General features: G+C 37.8%; 1 protein-coding gene across 1 annotated transcript; it reads left to right on the top strand.

Annotated features, from left to right (window-relative positions):
• Nucleotides 1-2,791: 2,791 nt before the first annotated feature.
• Nucleotides 2,792-4,397, top strand: LOC137818233 (hydroquinone glucosyltransferase-like). Its single transcript, XM_068621524.1, has one exon. The coding sequence runs from the start codon at nucleotides 2,854-2,856 to the stop codon at nucleotides 4,270-4,272; it is 1,419 nt and encodes a 472-aa protein (XP_068477625.1). The 5' UTR covers nucleotides 2,792-2,853; the 3' UTR covers nucleotides 4,273-4,397.
• Nucleotides 4,398-11,999: the final 7,602 nt, after the last annotated feature.

Below are 11,999 nucleotides of genomic sequence, written 5' to 3'. Positions count from 1 at the left end.
ATATTTCGCTAACCACCCCGACCCAGATTGTGTTCCATACGATATTAACCGTCTCTGAAGAAAGACTCATCCTAAATTGATCAAAGTTAATCTTCGGCTCAATGTTGGACACAAACAGAACCCCAAGCCATCTATAGCATAAACACCAAACTCGCTGAGCAAAGCTGCAATCGAAGAACAAATGTCTACAAGATTTTGCCTCCTTCCCGCACAAACAACACCTCGAGCTATCCACCAAAACCCCTATTCTACTCATATTTGGCATAGTAGCAAGCTTGTTTTCCTTCAACCTCCAAGCAGTAAGCACTGCAGAGGGTACTGCCTTGCACCTCCACAACTTACAATAAATCGGTGAAGAATCTGCCTCTTTGTCCTTCCTAACAAGATTGTAGGCAGAATTAACTGAAAAAGTTTGGAGACCCCCCTCTTTCCAAATCCAACTATCAGCCTCTCCCGGGGCAACCCTAGCCTCAAGCAGAAGCTGACTCAACTGATCCGCCATCAACTTCTCCCACTCAAAAAACAGTCTTCTCCAAGCTAGCTGCCAAACCCAAACTCCGTTAGACCAAAAACCAAGCTTCGTCAGCTTTGCGTCTTTGGTAGAACTAATAGAAAACAATCTTGGAAAGGCATTCTTCAGCGTCTCACCATTCAACCAACTTTCCTTCCAGAAATAAATATCCTTCTCGTCACCAACTTTCCACTTGAAACCGTCTTCAAAGCTTCTTCCCTAACCCTCCGAAGACCACACCTCTTTCAAATCTTTCCACCAAAGAGAGCACCTCCTACCTTTTCCTTCCTCTCCTAAACTTCTCCACCCTCCGTATTTAGAAGTGAGAACCTCCCTCCAAAGGTCACCCTCGATCGAACCCAACCTCCAAATCCACTTCCCCAATAAAGCCAAGTTAAACAACTTTGGATCAATAATCCCAAGCCCCCCAAACTCGCGAGGCTTACAGGCCAATCTCCAGGAAGCCCAAGCAATCTTCCTTCCTTCTGCACCCCACTCCCAGAGAAAATTTCTTTGTATCCTAATAAGCTTTCCTGCCATCCCAGAAGGCAGTTTGAATAATGACAAAAGAATAGCGGAAGAGAAAAGAGCACAGACTTAATCAAAAAAATCCTCCCAGCCATCGTCAAACATCTTCCCTTCCACCTGCTTAATCTAGCCTGAACTTTCTCAATCACCCCATTCCAAAAGTTGCCACACTTATGACTCCCACCAACTGACATACCCAAGTAGATAAAAGGGGAAACCATTGTATCACAGTTAAGAATAGTTGTGAATCGCTGAAGCACGACCTGGTCCAACCCCGTCCCACCAATCCTACTCTTCGCAAAATTAACTTTTAACCCGGAGGATAGCTCGAAACATTGCAAAATTGCCTTAATGTTAAAAACACTTTTGGTATTTGCTTCGCAAAAGAACAGTGTATTGTCTGCATATTGTAACATATTTACCTTTACTTTATCCTTTCCAACCTCCAAACTGTCAATCAACTTCTTTTCTTCTGCTACCCTTGCCACCCCAGCTAACCCTTCTGCCACAATGAGGAAGAGAAAAAGAGCAAGCGGATCGCCCTAGCGGAGACCCTTTCTAGGTTAGAACTCCCTGGTTGGGCTCCCATTTACAAGGACAGAAACCGAAGCTGACTTAAGCAACCCTTTATCCACCGAATCCAATGGTCACAAAATCCCAACCTCCTTAGCATATAAAATATAAAATCCCAATTCTCCGAGTCGTAAGCCTTCTCATAATCGACTTTGAAGAAAATGTAGCTCTTCCTCTTTCTCTTGTATTCTTCCAGAACCTCATTTGCAACTAGCACACTGTCCAATAAACCTCTTCCTTCAAGAAAAGCCGACTGTCTAACATCTTTAATTTTTCTGATCACCTTTTTCAAACGCAAGGAAAGCGCCTTAGAGATCATCTTGTACAAGCAACCTACTAATGAAATAGGTCTAAACTCCCCTAGCTGTTGATGATTTTCTACTTTTGGTATCAAACAAAGAAACGACGCATTCGAACCTCTTGGCCAACTGCCGTAACCTGCAAAATCCTTTACTGCTGACACCACGTCCTTCTTCAGGATGTCCCAACAAGATTTTAGGAAACCAAAGTTAAAACCATCAGGGCCGGGACTCTTTGAACTATCACACCCCCAAATCTCAACTCTGACCTCTTCTTCCGAAAAATCACCAATTAGCATCTCATTGTCGGCTTCTGAAATGGAATTGAATTCAACCTTATCCAATTTGACCTGGCAAGCATCATTCCTAGCGAACCTTTCTTCAAAGAACTCACAAACCTTATCCTTTACCTCCTCCTTATTGTGACACCATTTGTTATTAAAAAAAAAAAAAATAACTTGCTGATTCCTTACCCCCCTACAATTGATATTACATGTTTAAATATTTAAAAAACATCACCATTTTGTTTAAGTCGATTCTAGTTAAATCAGGTTCGTATCTTTTTTTTTCAAAACACATTATTTTGCCCTAGTGGTTATATTTATTTTCAAAATTAATTCAAACTACAATAATAAAATTTGCTCATCTAGTGTTATACGGATTGTTCATTATTGTGCGTGCCATGACTCATATATAGTTGAACATTAAAGTATTTATCTTTTAATGTCATTTATTGAGATTCAAATCCCCATGCACATTTATTGAGAAGGAAAATTTTCTTTTGACACGATTCTTCAAAAACAACAACTGTCTAAAGCTGCAAACTTATCACTGCGGCTACTTTAAGAACCACACACTGATGGAGATTAGAGAGTGGAAGACTTCTATATAACAGTTGTTCTATTTCATCCTCCAAAGCTACAAAGTAAACCCAAGATTTCCATGGAGAAAACAACACACATTGCAGTTATTCCTGGTCTAGGCTTCTCCCATTTAGTTCCCATTCTTCAGTTCTCCAAACAACTTGTTCATCTCCATCCACATTTTCATGTCACCTGCATTGTTCCCTCACTTGGCTCTCTCCCACCTGCCTCCAAAGCCATCCTTCAAACTCTTCCTCCAAACATCAACCCCATTTTGCTTCCACCAGTCAACCTCAACGACCAACCACAAGGGACTCCTGTACTACTCCAAATTCATCTCGCAATGGCTCGATCTATGCAATCCATTCATCACACTCTGAAGTCCATCACTTCCAAGACACCCCTCGTGGCCATGGTCATTGATGGTTTAGCCCTTGAAGCACTAGATTTCGCTCGAGAGCTCAACATCTTGTGCTACATTTACTTCCCTTGCTCAGTCACAACACTCTCCACCTACTTCTACATGCCCAAGTTGGATGAGGAAACATTATGTGAGTACAAAGATCTGCCGCATCCCATCCAAGTACCAGGTTGTCTTTCATTTCATGGTCGGGATCTATTTTCCCTAGCACACGATCGGACTGGTCTCTATTACAAACTCTTTCTACAACGTGTTAAACGATTCCCTCTTGTTGATGGAATCTTTGTGAATAGCTTCTTGGAAATGGAAACAGGTCCTATAAGAGCATTGGAAGAGGAGGGAAGGGGGTACACTCCTGTGCATCCTGTTGGACCAATTGTCCAAACTGGAGCAGCTTCTACAACTGGGTTGGAGTGTCTGACATGGTTGGAAAAGCAGCAAGATGGTTCGGTTTTGTATGTGTCTTTTGGGAGTGGTGGAATGCTCTCACAAGAGCAAATGAATGAGCTTGCATATGGTTTGGAATTGAGTAACCACAAGTTCTTGTGGGTTGTGAGAGCTCCGAATGATGTAGTCGATGCTGCTTATCTTGGTGAACAAAAGCATGAAGACCCCTTAGAGTTCTTGCCAAGAGGGTTCTTGAAGAGGACCAGAGACCGAGGTATGGTTGTTCCTTTATGGGCACCCCAGATTGAAATCCTTGGACATGGTTCAGTTGGTGGGTTTTTGTCTCACTGTGGGTGGAATTCAACCCTAGAGAGTGTGGTGCATGGTGTGCCACTCATCACATGGCCACTGTTTGCGGAGCAAAAGATGAATGCTGTTGTGCTGAGTGAGGGTTTGAAAGTGGGAGTGAGGCCAAGAGAGAGTGAAAAAGGGTTGGTGGAAAGGGAAGAAGTTGTTGAGATGATTAAGTGTGTAATGGAAGGGAAAAAAGGAGGGGAAATGCGCAAGAGAATGAAGGCACTAAAAGAAGCTGCTGCTAACACTCTCAAAGAACATGGATCTTCTACAGAAACCCTTTCTCAGTTAGCATTCAAGTGGAAAAGTTTGGCATCTGAAAACAAGTTTTGCTGAATGCTTGGAGGATCTTTGCTTTGTCACTGTTTCTGTTTAATTTTGTTTTGTAATGACACTAATAATTCTGCAGATTTATTGTACCTTCGTATGATATAGTTTGTGGGGTTTGCAGTTTTACTTTATCTGCACGTTTAAAATGTTAGCATTGAACTTATTGATAGTTTTATTTAAATCACTAAAATAATATAGCCATTTTTGAGTTAAAGAAATACATTACTCATCAACTCATGTGTTATAACCAGAAGTCTTTCAGACCATGACAATTTATCCTAGAAAAATGATGTATTTTTTTACACGACTAATTTTATTTGACATCCATGTGACACCAGTAAATAATAATAATAATATACTAAATTAAGTAATTTAAATAAAATATAAAGTAAAATATGAAATATAAAAATAATAAAATGAACTGTAGTGTTGGACTGAAAAATTTGGAAATGAAAACCTAAGTGAAAAAGATGAGGGAAGTTTATCAAGATATTTTTTTAGCAAAGAAAAAATGGGGAGTCAAAAAATCATTTTTCTTTTTAGAAAAGGAAAATGCTGGGTGAACAACCGGTGCTCATGTTGCTCCAGGATACAACTGATGTCGTTGGCAAAAATATTAATATTATATTTGTCATGTGGGGCCCATGAAACATTTTGAAAAGTTTAAAATTTTTTACGATTGTGAAATTAGGTTTACAATTGTGGTCTTTCACTTTCGTCTTCCACTCTCTTCTTTCACTTTCCTCTTTCACTTTTCGATTGTCGATCCCGTGCTTCAGCGGTCTCCTCTCTGAGTTCTCCAGTGGCTTGGTGTTGTCGTTCAGTTAGTGCCTTGGTGCTCTCCTCAAGTTCTCCAGTGTCGTCATCGGTGTTTGCAAGGAGGCATGTCCTTCTCTTTTCACGATGGTTGGGTGATAAGGGTAATACATTTTTTATTCATTGGTTTATGAAGTGAAACATTGATGTTGTGTGATGATCTTGTGTGATTTTCTGTTATTTGTGTTATTTAGATGGTGGTGTAGACCGTTGAGTAATACTGTCATGTTCTAGAAATTCCTTGCGAAGAGTTGGTTTGTCAGTGCATGAGAAAAATGAATTAGACCATAAGACTGTTGTCTTCTTAGTGTTACACCAGTTGTTATAGAGACAGTAACATGTAGTATGCTTTCACGATTCAGCTTTAGTTCAAGTTTCCTCTTCAAGCAAGTCTGAACCTTTTCTCCCATCAATGCTGAGGTGTTGGTATTGTGGTTATTTCACCCAATGTTTACACTTAAATTTGAAGTTTTACATGAAAAGGCCACAAAATGAAGAGAAAAAGAAAGACCGGTCCATTACTAGACAAGCTGATATAAAATTGATATATTTATTTGACACTCCTAAAGCTCGAGCATATAAATTGTATGCTCTAAGCGTTGAACAAAGGAGTTTGGTAATTCTTGGTAATATTTGGTAATTGTTAAGGCAAATGAGTATTCCAATTATTTCCCAATACATTTTAGGATTTGAATTTGTCTGGCCTTGCTTTTCTAACTTTTGATTTGGACCCATGTGGTTGTCAATGAGCTTACAATCCATTAAACTTGTTTTTTCTAGGACATCGAAGGCATAAGTTCTCAATTTTTTCCTTGGATTAAGCCACCTCTATTTCGAGGAAGTATTTTAGATAGCAAATATCCTTAGTCTAAGAGAGATTGAATAAATGTTGTCTCAATTGGGAGTTTGGTCCATCTAAATGTCATTGTCCAACTCATTGTGAAGATAGAAACTTTTAGTGTGTAATTGATGATGAGGCCAAAAAAACCATGTCAAGGAAGAGGTCATCAAAATTAATCTTAGGTAAAGGGGAAAATGTATGTGATAATCGAAGACCATATAATTAGTGTATGTTTTGCGACTAATTGGGCCATAAAACAATAAAGCCATCCTTGGGCCATTACACTTCCTGCACATACCCAGTAAAACTTTTTGTGAAAATCTGAAGTGAGTGTTTGCGTTGGGCATGATGTGAGGAGAAAGTGTGTTAGATCAGGTCTTTAGAGGCCATGAGTGTAGGGCACTGTCAAGTGAGCACAAAATTCACTGAATTTAGAGAGTAGCATATGTGGTGACCCTAATAAGAATATGTGTTGACCCACATTAGACTTCCTGCACAGAGGTAGGAAACTGTTTTTGGAAATTTGAAGTGAGTTTTTGTGTTGGTTGGGGTGAGGCATGAGGTGGGGAGAAAGTGAGTTAAATCAGGGGTTCCTGCACACACATTTACAGAATACATTCTTTCTTCATTGGTTTATTTTTTTCATGGTTTATGGTTGAAAAGAAGTTAGTGAATTGTTGTTGTATTCGATGAAAATTGTTGTTGTATTCGATGAATTGGTTGATATATTTAGTTTTGGACAGTTTTGAGATGGTTTCTTCCGGTTCGATGGGAAAGTATGAAAGTCAAAGGTTTGATCATGAAGGAAGGAGAATGAAGGTTTCATTTATATTATTACTACGTTGCTATTATTTAATTTTGAAAATTTGAAATTATATTCAATTTAAACATTTCCCTTTTATGTTCGAGTAAGGCACAGAGTGCATACTGGACATATTGTTCAAATCAATAGAAATTTGACGTCGTTGCAACGCCAAAGAATAGAGGCAACCCCTTTTAAGTGGATGTTGCAATTACAAGAAGAGTTCTACATATCAAGTCCCGTTCTTCGGGAACTGATTAGTAGGTGGAGTGTCGATGATAATTGTTTCAGGATAAGACAACATTTATTGCCTTTTAAGGTTCTTGTTGTGTGTTTCGCTCTGGGGTTGCCAGTGGTGGGTCAACAATTATCTTTGGAGGATGATGGTGGTGGGTTGGTGAACAAGGTTTTTGGAGGAGACGACATAAAGTTAGATATTCTTATGGAAAAATTGGGGAACCAAGTTTATAGGAAAAAAAAATGTTGATGAATTTTGTCGATTGTACATACTTCTTTTGTTATATGTTTTCTTTTTGCCTAGGACTTTTTCTTCTTTTCCTTTTAAGGTTTTAGATAATTTAGATGCACTGCAGACATACAATTGGGGCGGTGCAGTATATGACTTATTAGTTTAGAGTTTAACACGGTCATCAGAGGTATATAACAACCAAATGAATGACCGTGAAATAAATTTGGCTGGTTGCATTCCTGTTTTGCAGGTTAGTGGCAATTATAAGAAATGAATATGTACTTCAACTTTATTAAATTTGTGAAGTTTTGAATGACTAACATTCCTTTTTTGGCACCAGGTTTGGGTTGTTCAACATCTTGGCATTGGCATCCCTGTTGTGGATAGAATGTGTTTTCCGCAGTTTTTGCAGTGATCGTGTGTAAAGATTCAATCAAACAGTTGAAATGAAGTGTTCTGTGTTGCTGAGGTATTTAATTGTGTGTTTAAGACCTTAACTAACATTGGTGTATTTTTATATCTTCATCAATTCAAAAAAGTTGTTATTGTAGATTGTATGGGATTGGATAGTGACTAATGTGGAGGAAGGATTGAACATTGTTAAAGAAGCCCTTGAAATTGGAAAGGAGCATCATGAATATAGTGGTTATTCTTTTAGTGAGTGTGAGAAAGTTCATAACAAGCATAAATTGTGTGAAGACCTACTTCTACAGAATAACAAAAGGATACGTGATGTTCAGAACCAATTAAGAGTGCTTCAAGAAAAGTTGCACAAAAAAAACCATTGGTCATCTTCCACAGGTGTACCTAAGGACACTACTAGGTCACGTCCTCGAAGGTCACCTTGTCCACATTCAAGTGGTGGAAGCCCACATCCTATTGACATGCTTAAGATGTATACAACGTTGTGTTCATTGGTGAGAATGGATAGGAACCGGTAAGTTAATATTGTGAAGTACCATAAATTATTTATTTTTTTGTATGGTGATGAATTTATCTTCTTCTTTTAGTGTTGTTGTTGACATTGAAGGCAACATATTGACCGGTTTGGACCTGTAGTCTTTATCTCCGGAAGCCAGAGTTGACAACATGGTATAATTAGAAGTAATAGTTGTGTGTTGTATTTTGCAATTGTTTGAAAACTTATTTCATTGAAATAGTTTTTAGGTTATGTTGTTTGCAACGGGATTGTTCATGGTTGATCAACTTCAAATGAATGGAAGGGTTCAACGTTTTTCCTTTAACCCTCTTTTTGTTGTGAGTGAATTGTCGATTTAAATTTCGTTTTGATATGTATAGTTTTTGTTAATAACACTAAATTTTTTGCTTCTTAAAGGATCGTGTTATTCAAGAAATGAATACAACTTCGGAAAAAGAAAGAGTGGGACAAGAAGGATTATTGTTCGTTTGCAAAAGATTTGAATCACTAGCACATTGTGGTTTTGTAAGTTTGTATTATATAATTTTCTATGATGCTTGGGGGCATAACTTTTGATGTGTTCAATTAAGTTATAGTATTCACTTTTAGGTGTTCGTCCCAACGGTGCACAATGACCATTGGTGGGTGTACGCTTTTAATTTTCATAGTAGGGAATTGTGTGTCTTGGATCCACTCGGTCATAGAAAGGGATGACGCAACAAAATTGATAAATTCATGGTAAAGACTAGAGCATGATGTTTAGTAAACAATGAATCCATGAATTTGGTATTTCCTTTGTGATGTTCTTGTATTGTATGTTGCAGGTTGTGCAAGTTGACCATCTGTACAAAATTCTACAGTAGTTTGGTAGAATGAATAGTCCCCCTATAAAAGTAGTGAAAGAAAAAATTCCTATGCATCCAAACGGGTTAGTATTTCAATGAAAATTATTCTTATTTTGATGCATACGAATATGTAATTTATTTTCATGTGCCTTCATTTATGCAATTATGATTGTGGAGTTTTGGTCTTGAAATATATTGAGCTTTGGAATGGTATGGTTGACTATCAGGGGAAGATGATCTCTAAATACAACACTGTACGTATTTGTTTCCTTTACTATTGGACTAAAAGTTGTCAGTTTTATTGTTAATTGAAAATTTATTTTGACAATTTTTCAGGACGAACTTCAACAATTCTGTCAGAAATGGTTTGCAATTGGGTGCTAGATGCGTGTAATGCAGAACGCGAAAGTGTCTTGAAACAATTCAACTTTCGTGGTAGTTCAAAATGATGATGGTTCAGAGTCCACTGGATCTGAAGTTTCATGTCGTGCAATTGGGTACTTATTTGTTAGATGTCTTAGAGGATGTTAACAAGTTCTTACATGTACTTTGTAATGAAATGTGTATGCAGTTGTTCAATGAATTTTTGTGAATGTTGTGTGAAGTACGTATTAAAAGACGTAGTAAGGGTCTCATGAGCATTCAGAAATGTACAAATACTAGCATTCATTTGAACAATGTTACAAATTTTTAATGCAAAAAATGAAGACCAATATTGTTGTAGCATTACATGCAGCAGGGCATCTAATTACAATTAATATTACTTTCCATCATTTCTGATTATTATGACATGGTTTTTCCACAAGTGGTTTTATTTGTATTGAGCCCAAAGGGTCCATTAGCAGGTCTCACATACTTTGGAAGGTAACTGTTATGACCGTCTCTGATGAAGGATGTCTTGGTTCTGACTTCCTTGGACTGAGTGAAAAGAAACTTATAAATATTTAGATTTCCCCATTTTGGTGCACTAAAATAATTGTAAAATGAAGAATATTAAGTTAAGGTACAAAATTTGGTCCCTTTTTTACCAACTCTTTGGCTAAGATATATACAACAAGGATCCAAGAGAGAAAGAAAAAAAGTTAATGATACTATGCATAAGCAACATTGGATCCAAAAGTTGAACTTAATGTTTCTGAAAAATTAATCATATTTACAATTTAAAATAACAAACAAAACAAAATTGTTGTCAAGTGGTAGGAAATAAGTGGTGACATCTGAAGGAAAATGTGGTGACCTGTCACAATGTTTCTGCACACACTACATTTTCGTATTTTGACCCACTGTCAAAAGTGTAGTGCTTGAAAAGGGCGAAGCATTCGCATGATGTGGGTGTCAAGTGAGGGAGGAGTGGGCCACCTATATGGCTGTGAACAATTAAAATCACAGATGAACTTGTCTCATATCAAACTTGGTGGTGACCTGGTAGGAAATAAGTGGTGACCTATGAAGGAAAATGTGGTCACCTGTGACAAAGTTTCTACACACACTACATTTTCGTATTTTGATCCACTGTGAAAAATAGAGTGCGTTAGAAGGGCGATGCATGAACATGATGTGGGTGTGAAGTGAGGGAGGATGGGCCCACCTACATGGATGTGAATAATTGCAATCACAGATGGACTTGGCTCATGTCAAACATTGTGTTGACCTGGTGGGAAATAAGTGGTGACCTCTGAAGGCAAATGTGGTGACCTGTGACAAAGTTTCTGCACACACACTACATTTTCGTATTTTGATCCATTGTGTAAAGTGGAGTGCTTTAGAAGGGAGATGCATGAGCATGATGTGGGTGTGAATTGAGGGAGGATGGGGCCACCTATATGGATGTGAAAAAAGTGAAATAACAGATGGACATGGCTCATGCTGGAAGGAAATAAATGGTGACCTCTAAAGGAAAATGTGTTGACCTGTGACAAGGTTTCTGCACACACTACATTTTTGTATTTTGACGTACTATGAAAAGTGCAGTGCTTGAGAAGGGCGATGCATGAGCATGATATGGGTGTGAAGTAATCAAAATTATTTCGTGCAAGCTAAATTGGACCCCTTCATCACTCGACCATTTTCGCTTAATCTAAATTATTTCGTGCAAGCTAAATTGGACCTCTTCAGCAGCTTAATCCAAATTATTCCATGCAAGCTAAATTGGACTTCTTCAGCACTGGACCATTTTCGCTTAATCCAAATTATTTTGTGCAAGCTAAATTGGAACCCTTCAGCACTGAACCGTTTTCGCTTAATCTAAATTATTTCGTGCAAGCTAAATTGGACCTCTTTAGCACTGGATCATTTTCGCTTAATCTAAATTATTTCGTGCAAGCTAAATTGGACCTCTTCAGCACTGGACCATTTTCGTTTAATCCAAATTATTTCGTGCAAGCTAAATTCAACCCCTTCAGCACTGGACTGTTTTCGCTTCATCTAAATTATTTCGTGCAAGTTAAATTGGACCTCTTCAACATTGGACCATTTTCGTTTAATCCTAATTATTTCGTGCAAGCTAAATTGGACCCCTTCAGCACTAGACCGTTTTCGCTTAATCCAAATTATTTAGTGCATGCCAAAAAACATTAATGCTTAAATACAAGTAATGTTTGCCTTTAGGTAGACTCAAATTAGGTGTCTCAAGGGAAAATGCATCATTGCTAAGACTACACACATAATACATCGATTTAGAATAAATTTATCGCATTTTGGGGATAACCATGTACACTGTAATCTTACAAAATATTTTGAATACGGTCAAAAAAAATTCATACAAACATATACAACCAGTCATTACATGTGGGTGGCTGAACATCTACCACAATTGCTCAAGATTAAATAACAAAATTGTACATGTGTCATTCATAAACTCCATCCTTAAAACATTGTCACATCCGTTTAATTTACTGAGTGCATTGTTTTTTACTTGCAATGGAATAACAAACATGACTTCAAAACACCTTCATGTATAACAAATTTACTGGAAAAAAAATTGTAATAAGTTATAGTACAAATAACCAAATGACCTGATGTGCACTTCAGTGGTGTCAAAT

This window comes from Phaseolus vulgaris, chromosome 10 (assembly GCF_000499845.2).
Source record: "Phaseolus vulgaris cultivar G19833 chromosome 10, P. vulgaris v2.0, whole genome shotgun sequence".
Classification (NCBI taxonomy): Eukaryota; Viridiplantae; Streptophyta; class Magnoliopsida; order Fabales; family Fabaceae; genus Phaseolus; species Phaseolus vulgaris.
Note: the sequence above shows the minus strand (reverse complement) of the source record. Positions and strands in the feature narration are given on the sequence as shown.